At 40.4% G+C, this 15,438-nt stretch overlaps 1 gene segment (V, D, J or C); it reads left to right on the top strand.

The window, feature by feature from the left end:
* Positions 1 to 14,553: 14,553 nt before the first annotated feature.
* LOC130679660 (T cell receptor alpha variable 19-like) lies at positions 14,554 to 15,237 on the top strand. The segment is given in 2 exon segments: positions 14,554 to 14,648; positions 14,882 to 15,237. Coding segments are annotated over 2 exon segments (405 nt in total).
* The last annotated feature ends 201 nt before the right edge of the window (positions 15,238 to 15,438 follow it).

Below are 15,438 nucleotides of genomic sequence, written 5' to 3'. Positions count from 1 at the left end.
ATTTATTCAGGAACCAGCTAGCTGGGGTCCAAGTGTCAGCCCGACGCAGCGGGTCTCAACAAGGACCTCGAGCACTCAAAACCAAGGGTTTATATAGCATTTTCAAAACACTTAACTCTTAGTAATTTTCCACAGCTGCACATTATCTTTGCAAGACATACATCCTGGGGTTAAGCGAGAGCAAGATAAGACCACTCCTCAATTGTTAGGGAGGTTCTGCACGACAAGCTTGGTATGTAGGATTAACTGACCAAGGTTAGCTGACTGAAGGCCACAGCTGCCCCCATCCCGGTGTTCATGATTAACTTGTTTTCCAAGGCCTTACCCAGTTCCAGTTTTTTTTTCTTTTAAGTCACAACTTCAGAAAACTGCTTCTAGGCCCTTAAGATGGCTACTCTTATGCTAACTTATTCTCATTCTTACAATAGTTCTTTACAAAGAGACTGTGTGAAAATTGGTTCTTAAAGAATGAACAGAAATTACTTCAGCAAAGGTAGGGGAGAGAAGGTGGGTATTCTAAGTAAAGGGGCTCATTCCTTGGCTCCAGGGGAACAGTCAGGGAATATGTCCACAGAAGATCTCAGGTATGCTTTCTTCACACTTTCACTGTAAGATGCCTAAAACTGAATATTCATTGTGGACAGACATTGGATGCTGGGACCAGGGGCAAGGGAATTATATTGCCCTGCATTTTAAAGAGGGTGACAGAGGAATTACCCACTGTCTCCGCCTCAGGCACCACTGTGAAGTGTGCAGGAAGTGTTCGGGCTTCCTTCCTGGAGCCATACCCGGCACCCAGACACCTATTTCCCTTTATGTCTGCAACTTCAGCTCCCCTCCAGAGAGCAAAGATGTACAGTAGGCCGCAGGGTCAGAGCAGAATCACAAGAGGAACCACAAGAGGGCGCTGCTCCCTTCATTTGGCGGTCTGACTCAATTTCTCTTCCATTGCTGAGCAGACATATTTTTACAGCCTGCCGTATCATCTAGCCAGGCAGTTTGTCCTGCTTAACACATTAGCCAAAATTAGTGAGAAGATTCCTCCAAAGTATCAAGCAACTTGAGGAGCAGTCCTTTCAATTTTGGTCTATCCTCCCCGCCGAATTTTCACTGCTTCTCTGCCAGCTATGCTGTTTGCTTTCTGCTCAGGACTTTTAATCTTGCTAATACTGAGTAAGTAACATTAATTCAAAATTTCTAAAATGCCCTATTCCTTGGCTTTAGACTGATTTTTTAACTCCTACCAAACTAGAGACCCTCCTTTTTACATTGGCAATATAACAAAGTCTTTGCTTTTTTTAGGGGGGACCGATGGAGACTCCGTGATGCAGACTGAAGGCCCTGTCACCCTCTTTGAGGGGAAACCTCTGACCTTGAACTGCACTTACCAAACCAGCTATTCAGCTACTGTTTTCTGGTATGTCCAGTATCGAAACAAAGAGCTTGAACTCCTCCTGAAGAGCTCATCTGGAAACCAGGGGACAGGGCATACAGGTTTTCAGGCCAGTCTTGTGAAGAGTGAGAGCTCCTTCCACCTGCAGAAACCCTCAGTGCAGACATCAGACTCAGCTGTGTACTACTGCGCCCTGGAAGACACAGAGCTGCGGGCTGCAGGGGGAGCCGAGCACAAACCCCAGGGGTGCTGGAGGAGCTGGACGGGGGCAGCTCTGGGCAGGGTGTTATTCTCTCTCTCTCCAGTGTTCTATGCCAGAGGCCTCCTCAAAGTGCCTCAGAGCCCAGGAACCTTCAATTCTCAGATTACTCTAAAGAGGAATCAGGGAAGGGGGTGGTATAAAGTGGAGTCTGAACTCTGTTCTCCAGACAAGGCTATGTCTTCTGCCCAGTCTCATTCCCCCAGATGGCATATAATTCCTGGGAAACGACATTAGCTCTGCTTCATGACAGTTCAGTCGGTACATGCTGAAACATTTCAGAGCCTATTAATGAAAACTCTCAGGGCACATAGTTCATGGACTAATGACCTTGAAGCTAGTCCCTTGTTTTTATAGGTCAGACCAAGATTGTATGCATTTCTGAGTTTCACCTGCAGAAACTCTACCTATACAGACAGGGACCTTTATTCTCCCTTCTCCTTTTCCTTTCCTTGTGGCTGCTCCAGGAATGTGCTGCCTAAGGAAGTTCTATGAGGAGAGGTTCCTGACGAAACTTTCCTTACGTCAGGGGCACTGCGGTTTCAGGACAGTCCAGTCAGTAAACACTGAATCAGTGGTGTGTCTTGCTTGCACTGTGCTGACCCACTTCCACACATCTTCCTGTCATCACGGCAGGCTTTCATTGTAATGACAAATAAGGATCTGTGCTAGGAGAAGTTCTGGATTCTGGGTATGACCATAACTGTGTAAACTAACATACTATTTGTATCATTGCATTTGTACCTATGATCCTTCTAAAAGGTGTCAAATTCAGCAGCCAGGGAAACACTCAGGTGTCCATTTATAAAGGGAAGAGGATGCATATAGACTCTTGTTCCCTGGGACCCCAAATGGCTAAAATAATCCATTTCTCCACACCAAAGGAGCACAGAACAGAAATGTGTGCCTCTTTCTAAAACCCTCATCTTGCCGAGAGAAACTTTTCCTAATATTCTGGAATTCTCTGAGCCTTGTTTGTCCTTGTATGATTCTATGGGTTGACACCCGCTGGTGTTCCAGGCCTGATGCTGCTTCGATTTCTAAGAAGAAAATAAAATTATAAATATGAATTTCTGGGGCACAGGAGAATAAGGGGTCTTAAAATATAAGCCTAACTTGCTTCATGGTAAGTCTGCCTCTGGGCTTCCATGGAGATCATCTTCCTCTTTAAGACTGAAATATTATAATAATCTTAGTTTGTCCTGATATTGGCAGGTTCTTTAACTCCCAGTCCTCTTTCCACTCCAGCACTTGAGCTGTTATTATTTTCAGCTTTATCACTTTAAAAATAACAGCTTCATTGAGACAATTCACATATAAAAAACCTCAACTTTTTAAGTGTACAAGTCAGTGGTTTTTAGTATATTCAGAGCTGTGCCATTGTCACTATCATTCCTTCCCACAAACAGACTCTGTACCCATTAACGATAACTCCCATCACCCTCTTCCCCAGCTGTTGGCATCCACTAGTTTACTTTCTGTCTCTATGGATTTGTCTGTTCTGGACACTTCCTATAAATAGAATCAATTGTAAAGGGCCTTTTGTGCTTCACTTCTTTCACACGGCATAACCTCTGCAGGTGCATCCATGATGCATCAGTACTTCACACTTATGGCACATCATAGTCCACTGTATGAATACCCCACTGTATGAATATTTTCTTTATCCATTCATCAGTTGATGGGCATTTTGATTATTTCTACTTTTTGGCTATTATGAATGGTGCTATGAGCATTCATGTACAGTAGCTATATTATTTTCAACTCTAATGTACTTTGATTTAGAGGTTGCTGGTTGGTCCCAGCATTTATTTATGGATATAAAATGAGTAAATACATGAGGAAACTCCTTAAAAATGATTTACACCAAAGAGATATTAGTATTCCAAGCTATACGTACATCCATTTAAAAAAACTTTTTAAGCACCTACATCTATGTGCCAGTCATTTTAATAAGTGTTGGGAATATAGTTTACATGACAGTATCCTGCTTTAGGATTTTAGAACCCAGTGTATTGAAATACCATACAAGCTTTAAAATAATGGTTTTTTTCCACAAATCATTTTATTCACTCACTGAACTCTATTTGTTTCCGAATATTTGTAGCACTTAGTTTTATGGACAATGGGCTAACCACTTTAAATTCCTTCCCACCTCTCTAGGTAGATATGACCAAATTTGCATTTTACAGGTTGACAAACTGAGGTTTAGAGATGTTAAGGAACTCAATCAAGATTACATAGACAATTAGCAGCAGAACCCGGGCTAGGGCTTAAATCTCTCTGATGCATAACCAATATTCTTAACAACTGGTTAATAGAACTATCTAGAAATCTGTCCTTATTTTTTTCCAGAATACAATTGCATTCTTAGATTTCATAATTGCTGACATTTTCATTTGATGAAGAAGAACCTAGTGCAATATTAAAAGCTGCAGTTTATTCAGTTGGCAATCATAGGAGCCTCTCTCTAATCTACATATAGAAGCCAAAAACTCAGTCACCATCCTTCATATTCAGGAACCATGAAGTTGCCCATATGCTCTCTGACCAAATAGCCTGGCTATTCTAGGAGCCATAGCTGAGTCTCAGTGGCTGTTCTCAGGAGAATATATAATTTGCCATGGAAATAGGAACTATAGTTTCCAAATACAAACAAAAATACTTGATATGGCAAATATGTCTACTCATTGAGAGTTTATAACACAGCATTTCTGTTTTTCTCTGGTGTATATCTCACTAAAACAAGTTCTTTTTCACACAGTTAGTAAATATAGGTATTAGGTCAATATGATGTAGAAGTTTTACTGATTTTCTATGATTTTTCTAAGTGCTTTATTTATTTGCATCAAAACCAGAGAACTATCAGGGGCAAGTTTCTCACTATAAAAAAAGCCTCAACTCTACTTCCTTGTTAGCAGAGTTTGTTTTAGAGGCTTCAGGAACTTCTAGGGTTTTCAAAGTAAAGCTACCTGGTGAAGCCGTGAGGAGAAAGACTGTGGGATTATCTGATTTATGAAGAAAAACATTTGAAATTTTGATGAACCTTATTGGAAATACATGTTCTCTATATTTAGAGAGGTGAAACATAAGTCCTGATATTTAAGGCTGCAAAGCGTTTATTGACTATGATGCAAAGAACAAATGCCTAGTATTTTAAATAGGATTTCTATTGTTTTTATAATGATTTGGCTCCACATTTGTATATTTTTAGGGTTTTCCCTTTCCCAACTGTCACCAAAATTAACGTGTGGTTTGAAAGAGAAGGGGGTATTTCAGAAATATATGTATTGAGGTATAATAGAAATTCCTGGTAGGAATTCTTAGGCATTGAGTAGAATTTTCTCAATTTATTTTTGTTTACACACACACACACACACACACACATACAATGTGTGTACACATTATACACGTATGTTTTTTCCTGCTGTTATTTAACATGGCATACACTCCTAACAGCATGTGTGATTCAGGAAGCATTATGTGAAATCACTCATTAACAACAGAGTATTTCTCATGTAACTTTAATGGGGTTCAATGCAAGGTTGGAACAGAGTGAGACTAAAGGCTTTTGCCTTCCTGTTACAGAGCCAAGACCCCATGATGACTTTTTACCTTCAATCTCTCAGGAGAAAAGGAGGCATGTATGAGACCAAAAGATGCATAACTGTTCTCCCCTGTATCCACCATTGTTCATAATAAATTGTATTCTATGAAAGTCTCACATTTTAAAAAAGAATTAACTGTACACGATTCAATTTTAGCATTGTTTAGTTCTAGTCTGATAAATTATAATTAGACAACCTAGTTGCCCAAGAGTCCAGCATTTCCCACCTACACAGGAAGCATGTGGCATAACACAGGCAAACTTGTCCCAACCTGCTGACACTATTTCCTGTACGGGGGCAGAGGCATCACCCAGCCCAGAAACTCTGCCTGAACTTCTTGAGTACCAACTGCAGAGTGAAGATCTGGATTTGAGATAGAACAGAGGACATTTCATTCAAGGGAAGAGCTGCCAACATGCCGATCACCAGTGTGCTGAGGGCAGTCTTAGCTTTTAGTTTTCTCGGTAAGGATGGCCACAAACGCAGGACTCAAGCTCTGCTCAGTTCGAAGGTTGTGGGGAGAGGCAGTCTGATGATGGCTCAAAGCGAGGAATAATGGGAGATGTATCCAGAGTCCTGTGGCCTCAGCCACTTCATCCCTCAGACCCTCGTGGTTACAAAGATCATCGGTTTCTTTCATCTTTCCTGCAGGATCCAGCGTGTCCCAGAAGGTAACTCAAGCCCAGCCTGCCATTTCTGTGCTGGAGAAGGAGGATGTAACCTTGGACTGTGCCTATGAAGCTAGTAGTTATACTTATTATTTATTCTGGTACAAACACACACCAAGCGGGGAAATGATTTTCTTTATTGGTCAGGAGTCTTACAATGAGCCGGTATTTTCTGAACTTCCAGAAACCAGCCAGTTCTGTCAGCCTCACCATCACAGCCTCACAGCTCGGTGACTCAGCAGCGTATTTCTGTGCCCTGGAAGAGGCCACAGTGAAGTGGGTGCCTGTAGGAGCCCTACTGATCCTCAGCATGAGAGGGCCCTGAGGAGGAAGAGGCAGGGCTGTGTCAGCACAGCTGGGGTTTGGCGAGGAAACCTTAGTTCAATTCATATAGAATGTCTAGATATATCATTCACTGTATGTATGTTCTAGTCTTTAGTATAGATTGAGATAGAATACACAGCATATTAAATATTGTAAAAAAAAAACAGCAACAAGAAAATCTGTTAATCTTGTGTTGGTTTTTATTGAGGGGGGAAAATTACCTATCTTTAGACCAAATTGGTGATTCCACCGAGTTGTTAAATCTTCAGAAACCATTCATACATTTAGGCATTTATAAGCATGTAGAATGCTTAATATGCTTGTAATAAAAATGCCTTCATTGATATTTCTCACAAAATGGTATCATTACTCAATGAGGTAGAAGGAATTTTTAAGTTTGGGCTCCTTACAAATTCCAGGTAATTATACTAATAACCTCTTGCACAACAGAATAGATTTGAGATGTTCCTCAAACTACCTCTCTCTTTTCGTGACATGATTATGATTTTTAAAAAGCATCTAAATCTTTGTTCTCATATAAAGGCTGCCTACAGAAGGGAAATGTTTTTTAAAGGGAGAATTCATGCTAACCTATTGAGTCCCTTGTCTTCCCTTTCCCCTCCAGCAGCTGGGGCCAGAATAACAGCTGCCATGGTACCAGCATCCATCTGCTCATGTCCTGTGCCTATTTCTTGTCCAAACATATATTTTTGTTTATAGACATTACATCAGGAGCTCAGGAGCAAGGATTTTTTTTTTTGCTTCACACAAGTTTTGAAAAACCTGAATTAGTTGTCAACATTTAAAAATCATACATCACATTAAAAACTGAATTTCTAGCTTCTGTATGAAAATTGAAACATCTAGGAACATGATACCCTTTGGGGTACAGGTGAAAAGTTCTGTTTGAGTGCATAATAACTTTGATGTAGTCCTTTTTTATTTAAAAAATCTATGCACATTTACTATTCATAATATGATTTAATCTAAAAGTAAAATTTCGAATTGTTAGTTATGCAAACCAATCCACAAGACAAACAAATCTGAACTAACATCTCATTTAATTATGCCTATTTTTGACTTGTGATTTTATATAGCACAGTATGTATCCCAGTTTGGGAAACTTAAGTATAGTTTATTCACTCATTCACAAGGTACTTAGTTTCTATGATAAGCAGTGGGGAAACAGTAAACAAGACAGACATGATTTCTTTCTTCATGGAGGTAGCATTCTAGTGAGCTGTTTAGCAGGCAGAAAGGATATTATACTGGTTTTAGAGCTTAACACAAACAATCTATGTGATGTTAAGCAAGTTGTTAACTTCTCTGAATCTGTTTCCGCAGAATGAATAAATCCTCTTGTAAATGTAGAGATTTAATTAGGGAGTTCCTGTTGAATAGCCCTTTCCAAAATTTTACTAGCCTCACAGGAAAACTTAGGCTACCACCCTTTTTGAGTTCCTAACACTTACTTAGCTACCCCTCCTTTTAAGGAAAAGAGTGTTAATTATTGTAGAAATTACTATGATGGATCATGATACTGTGATAGTAATAATAATAAGTCACAGGGAGGAGGCAGAGAGGAGAGTGTTGTGGGAAATCACCTCCTTTAACACAGGAGCTTCTGTTCTATGTAGCTGGGCAGGAGAGTGAGAGGGAGAATGAAAGAGGCAGGAGGGAACAGGGACAAACATGATCATAAGCAAATTAGCTTTTATTTGAATTTGAAGTTACAGTTTCTTTCACAAGCCATTAAACACACTTTCTGTCCTCAACTTGGCAGAATCAGGAAATGAAGCTGTGCATTTGGTAAGCATGAGGCCACACTGAACTCAAAAAGCTGTCTGGACCTCCAGCACACACAGCTCCTCCTTGAAGTTCAAAGGCAGGTTGAGAGGCAGATTTTCTAGTCACAGGGACGCTAAATGTCCCTTGCAAAATGAAGGGAATTTACCTGGCCCTAGAGAAACGAAGAACATTGGAACTGGGTGAAATTCTTTCAATGACAGAGACTTCCAGAGGGAGCTGGGTTACAAATGCTAAGGTTCCTGGGTGCCAAGAACAGAATGAAAGTGAGTGTGATTGCCCAGGTGCAAAGCAAGTGCTTAAAGAGAGGTGGAAGTCGTACTCAGCACTGGGCCTTGGTATCAGAGGGGTGAAAGAAATCAATGTTGTAAAAATCAAGGCTTTCCCAAGTAAAGTGGGAGTCCTAAAAGTTTATCCAAAGACTGACACTTTGTTCCTTTGCCCTGGGTCCATCCAGGTCAGATGCAGCTTATTAAATTTGGACAGAAAATTGTACTTCTGAAGTACACAATAAGAAAAATCCATAGTATGGCAAACTCTACGGGACAAACCTGATATCTTTTCAACAATGAACTACAAGGAATGAAATGGAGTGAGGGGATTTATAGATTAAAAGAAGCTTAAAACACATCATATGGCCCAGAGTGGCCTCTGAATCCAACAAATGAAAATAATTGGCATTTGAACATATATTGGATACTCTATTGGAATAAGGAATTATAATTTTAGGTGCAATGATGGCATACGGCTGTGTTTTTAAAAATCCAAATTTAGAGATATATGCTAAAATAACAAAAGACAAAATAATATGATATCTGAGATTTTTAAAAAATACATTGGATAAAAAATGTAGGTGGGGGTATAATGAAACAAGATTAGCCATGAATTGATAATGATGAATTTGAGTGATGGGTACATGGGTCTTCATTGTTCACTACTATATACTTTTGTGCACATTTAAAGTTATCCTTAGTGAAATTAAAATTTGAAATTGACTAGATTCATATCCTGTCATTCCCATTGCAGGATGACTTTTGATGCATTTTTTAACTTCTCTGTGCTTTAGTTTCTTTATGTGTAAAATGGTGATAATAAAAGCTACCTCATGTAGTTGAGCTGAGAATTAAAATCATATATATATGTAATTGTAAAATTAAATTATATATAAATAAACATAATTTAATAAAATTTTAATGTATATAAAACAAATATATATAATTTAATACATTATACATATATAATTTAATAAAATGTTAGATGGCATGGTACCTTGACATAGTAGGTGTAAGGCTGGAGGCACCGGAGGGAGGGGTAAGCACATCAGATGAGCTCAAGCCCTCACCAAATAGGGAAAGGGGGCAGCAAAGACCCCAACCCTGGCCTGGTGAGGAAAAGAGACCAACAAACGCTGGCCTGATGACATGCCAAAATCCCCAGTCGGCCTGATGATGTGCCAATATCCCCGGCTGCTGCCCCCTCCCAACCTGAAAAAGGTGCCTTAGGCTAGCCAATCCTCAAACCAATGTAAACCTATTCTCCCCCTTCCCCTAACTTCTTTAAAAGGCTCACTGCCTGTCCTGCCAAGTGCGACTTCCCTGGCCTGTGATTAATCAGGCTGGCGAACATTGCCTGGGATTGCGCCTTATTAAACTCTTGGCTCCTTTGTTGCCTCCTCGCCTGGTCATTTCAGGTCAATTTTACCTTACAGTAGGGACTCAATTCCTGACAACCATTATTAATCCAAAGGGCAGGGTTGGTTTTAGGACCTACAGTGGGTTTTCAATCATGTGTTCTTTTTCTAACACCAAGCTGCTTTGACATGTTTTTCAAGAAGAGGTTCAAAGGCCACTAAAAAGGCAGGGACATCTTGACATTGCTTGTAAGGTCACCTCAGCAGGGGTCTCTATGCCCCCTGGGAGGTACTCCCATTCACAGATGGCCCTCCCCCTCCTCCACAAGCCCTGGGCTCTGCAGAGAAGCACAGATGACTGACATTTCACATAAAACTGTTCTTGGGTAGGCAGAGCCACTTTATTCCCCATAACTAGACAATTTAAGGTATGTTTTCTCATATTTGCTGACAGACCAAAGAAGAAGTGTTCTAAGACATGATCAGTATTCATACCAGCCTTCAAACTGATTGGGTTTCTCTCTTGTGCACTATTGAAATAAATTTCCAGCAAAGTTCCACTGTTGAGGTAAAAGCTAACAAAGAAATAACATCTTTTCCCTGAGCAAATGTACAACTAATACATTAGTTGTGAGACGCTAAATCTCTCTGTTTTATGGAGGGCTTTTTTCCCATTGCATTTTAAGAGTATATAAACACTTTTTGATCTACCTGAAATATGACCGATTGATGAATTAACTTTCCCCGAGATGAGGTAATTATTGGCAAAGAGGATATTCTCTTCCGCTGTCCACGTTAACTGCAAGCTGTCTTGGGAGTCGGATGGACTTTTTAACCCACTCCAAGAAACTAGGAGTAAGCCTTATCCACTCCCAAAACATGAGACAGATCCTCAGTGCTCTGCTCCTTTACAGGAATAGAGAAGCCAGTTTGATCACTGCTCTGCATCTCTGCTGAAATTGTTCCCATTGCAGAAAGTATCATTTCTGCATCTCTGCAGGCTAAAATCCTGTCTACACCTCCTGTGACCATACTTTCTGGAAGGAAAATGGGGAACACAGGTGGTGAGAACAGATATCTGTTTTGCTGCCTGGTAGTCTGGGAGATGTGGCCTACACATCAAATTATTGTCATTTCATAATTTATAAGCACAATTATTAAAATGTAAAATGGCCCTAGAGAATGAATAATCACCATCCTTATTTTACAAGACCTAGCTCTCCTGACTCAAATATACAATAGATGTAATCTCTCTACCTCTTAACCTCCCAATCACTCTTGAATAGAATTTATCACTTGATACTTTGTATTGTGGTTCTGAACAGTCATATCTATAACTACACCATGAACAGAATGGCTAAAATGAAGAAGACAGACAACACAAGGTGTTTGTAAGAACATGGAGCAACAGGAATTCTCATATTCCACTGGAGGCAATGTAAACTGGTACAACTTTGAAAACCAGTTGGCAATATCTACTACAGCTGAATATATGCATCCCCTATGATCCAGCAATTATAGTTCTAGATACAGACCTCACAAAAAAATGTGACCTATTTTCATTCACAAAACATGTACAAGGGTAAGAACATTCATTGCATCAGTAATTATAATACCCTAAAGCTGGATTAAGATAATGATATGATAAGAAGTAAAATACAGTGTTTCAAGAACCAAGTTACCAAGTAAGGTTACAATCCCTCATAAAGCTACAGGTGTTAAGACTGCTGTCATCCAAGAATGGTCCAGGGACCCCTCAGAGACCCTTTCAGGAGGGGATGCTAAAGTTGGTGAGTCTCCTCTCCAGTGTGTGCAGATTAGAACTCAGCCAAAATTCAAAGTGTCTGCCCTGCAGTTTTCTCTCTCTCCTCCTCTCTCTCACTCTGCAAATCCCTCCTCTCTGGTACACAGTCTACAAGTTCCAGGTACTTCCAAATTTCTATTCTGTCTTGTCAACACAGTGAGACAGCAGGGTTGTTTTTGATAAATCCTCCCTGCACTGTTCCTCGGAACTGCCTCTAGGAAGCCAGCTGGGGCCATGTTAGGGTACCTCATTTGTTTCTCTTATGTCTGTGTTACCTGTAGTCCAATGTCCAAAAATCACTGTTTCATTTATTTTGCCCAGTTTTCTAGTTGGAAGGTCAATTTTTATAGCACTGTATCTTTTTCAGTGAAATGGAAGTCAAAGTCTTTTATTTTAATTGTATTTTACAAATGTATCAGTTCATGGTGGATTGGAGAAAAAACTGTTCATTGAACCACAGATTATTTGAGAAGAACTGCATTAAATAATGTTTCCTCCAGGGCATGTCTATTAAGTCTTGGGGGATGAAGAACTCATGTAGAGGACTGCAGGAGAGCAGGGGGTACTTTCTATCTGGAGGGATTCTTCTCTTACCCATGGGGACCTTGGGAACATATGCAAGTATACAAGGAAGAGAACCTCAGCCTGTTTCACTTCAGATGCCATGCACCTCCACCAGAAGGGTGAAAGGCACACCTCCTGACAGCGTCAAATATTGGCAAATATGTGGAGCAGCGGGACCTCTCATGAACTGCTGGTGGGAATGTAAAATGGTTCAATCACTTTGGGGAATTGCTCTGGCCCCCCAAGTCCACTCATAGGTATTTACTGAAGAGAAGGAAGAGCGTAGACCCACCAATGACTCATACAAAAATGTTTGCATCAGCCTTATTCCCATTTGCCACAAACTGGAAACAACCGACATGTCCACCTACAGGAGAATGGTCAACAGTTGCCATGCATGAGGACCATTTGTCCGTAAAAAGGAAGCACCACTGACTTATAACACACAACAGGATGGAGCTTGAAAACCTTATGTTAGGTGACAGAAGCCAGATGATCCCCCAAAATGCTGGATGATTCTGTTTATATGAAATCCAAGAAGAGAAAGAACTAAAAAAGATGGTTTCCTCTGGGAAGTAGGGTTTGACTGGAGAGGAGCACTGGGGACTTCCTGGGGTTAAGGAAGTGTTCTTTATTTTGCTTGGGTGCTAATAACACAGCATATAAACTTCTCAAACTCATTGAAATGGACACATGGGAACTGTGCATTTTTTTGACAAGTAAATTATAGCTCAATAAAAGAGGAGCCAGAAGGAAATAAAATAACTTATACATGGAGAAATGTGCATTTGCTTAATTACAGAGCTTGATGAACTGTCACAAGTTGGAAAAACCCAGGTACCCAGCACCCATACTATCAAGACATGACCCCCACACCAGGCCACTCTTGAGCCTGCTCCTTGTCTCGACCACCCCAAGTAACCACTACCTTGACATCAGCTGCACAGATGAGCTTTTTCTGATTTTGTGCTGTATATTAACAATCACTTGGCATGTACTCTTATATCTGGCTCCTTTTCTTTTGTGAGATTTATTCCTATTACTATGTGCAGCTGTAGATCTTTATTCTCAGAGCTGTATGGTATTCCATCTTCTTCGATTGTTTCATTTGTATATATCTAGCCTCTCAGATCATATTCTTGTCCAGCTAGTCCTTGCTGATACCACATCTCAGGCAGTTGTCCAGAAGAGGTGGGAGGAGGCTGTATCCCCAGCCAACTACAGCTGTTCTGTATCAATTAGAAAAGTACAAATACATGTCTGCAACAACTACAGAAAGCCGTACAAATTAGTTTTCTCTGTGTATATTTTATTTTGGTTCACTTTCTTTTTTAACTGAGTTATAACTTTTTCTACAATGACATGTACAGGTCTTACATGCTCAGTTCAGTGTGTCTTGAGAATGGTATATATCCATGTCACAAAGCAATACTGAGAACATTTCCTTCACCTCAGAATTCATCCCTCCTTCTAGAGACAACTGCTTTCTGATATTTTTATCACTAGTTGAACCATCCTGAAGTTTTGAAAAATGCTGTGTTTTCATAATGTAGCATGTATTTTAGATGTCATTAAATTAATATATTCCCTTAGGGAAGAGAAAATAAATAGATGATCAAAAGCTGCAGTCAACTGAATCACAATCATAAATCAGCACATTGATTCCAAGCAAATCAGATGCTGATGTTCATGCTGCTGAAACAGAACACTGCCCTACGGAGGTGCTGCTCCCAGAGAAAGCCTTTGAGCCACAGCTGCTGCAGCAGTGGCATGAAGAGATATTTGCAACTTCTGTATGGCTATGTTTTTGATATGAGAAAATGAGAATGGGTAGTCTGGTCAGTTTGGCTTCACTCACTTTGACTGTGGGATGCAAAATTTGAAAGCAAGATTTTTCTAGCACAGCTTGCTGCTGATTGTTGTTAGACACATGCTGCTGGACACATTTTATCCATCAGGAAACTTGCTGTGATAGCACCGAACAGACAAGAAACTTTATCCAGTGTAAATTTCCCCAGAAACCAATGTTTGATAGTGTAGGAAGAAGAGTTATGATGATTGAGAGTGAAGGGTTTTATTTTCCTGTCTGGAAAAAAATCTGTAAGCATATTTCACTGTAGATTTTGGCTGGAGACAAGAAAAGCATACATAATACAAAAAGATGTATGATGATTTGTTCTCAGAAGTTATCACAATCATAATAAATTGTATTTCTTGTGAAACTTACAAGTCCATTTAAATAAGGCAAATGATTGCATTATTAATATCCTGCAATTCATTTTAACTCATACACATGTCCACATATAATTGTTGTTAATTAAGTTACAAAAAGACTAAAGAGATGGGTTAGAATCTCCAACTATGTTAACAAGCCATGGCATGACACAGCCAAATAGGTAGCTGCAAAATTATACTTCCTGTTCTGGTGCAGAAGCATTTCACAGCTCAATGACTGTGCATATGCCCTGACAGCCACAGGCCAGGCATTTAGACCTGAATCTGAGACAAGAGTACAGCATACTTCCCTCAGAACAACTTCTATCATGCTGCTGCCAGGCCTGCTGAGAGTAGCCCTGGCTGCCATCTACCTTAGTAAGTAAGCTAGTGAGGATGGCCACAAGCACAGACTCAGGCTCCTCTCGGCTCCCAAGTTTGGGGGTAGAGGCAGGTTATTATTGGCTGGTGGGTTTTAGGAGAGGAGAGTAATGGGGAAGGGAATCAGAACTCTCAGTTCTACACTATTAGTTCCTTAAAACCCTATGGATACCTCCAACAGAACTGGTTTAATTCTCTGTCTCTCAATCTCTTGCTCTCTTTTTTTGCAGGATCCAGCATGACCCAGAAGGTAACTCAAGCCCTGTCCACCATTTCTATGGTGCAGAAGGAGACTGTAACTTTGGACTGTGCCTATGAAACTAGTAGTTATACTTACTATTTATTCTGGTACAAACAAACACCAAGTGGGGAAATGATTTTCCTTATTGGTCAGGAGTCTTACAATGAACAAAATGCAGCAGAGGGCCGGTATTCTCTGAACTTTCAGAAACCGGCCAGTTCTGTCAGCCTCACCATCACAGCCTTACAACTCCAGGACTCGGCAATGTATTTCTGTGCTCTGAGAGAGGCCACAGTGAGGTGGGTGCCTGTGGGAGCCCTACAAAAACCTCAGATCTCAACATGAGGCCTCCCCCAGCTAGGAACATCTGGTGAGAGTCTCAGAATGGAAAGGAAGAGGTGGGGCTGTGTCAGAAGTGGTGGTTTCACTCTAAGGAAAATGCTCTCTCACTGGCTCAGAGGACATATCTAAAAGTTCATGCATTGAAAGCATCTTTATCTTGAAATAGATCATTGGGCAAAAGACTAAAAAACCCTTTTTGATGGT

This window comes from Manis pentadactyla, chromosome 11 (assembly GCF_030020395.1).
Source record: "Manis pentadactyla isolate mManPen7 chromosome 11, mManPen7.hap1, whole genome shotgun sequence".
Taxonomy (NCBI): Eukaryota; Metazoa; Chordata; class Mammalia; order Pholidota; family Manidae; genus Manis; species Manis pentadactyla.
This window is presented reverse-complemented; position numbering and strand designations above follow the sequence as displayed.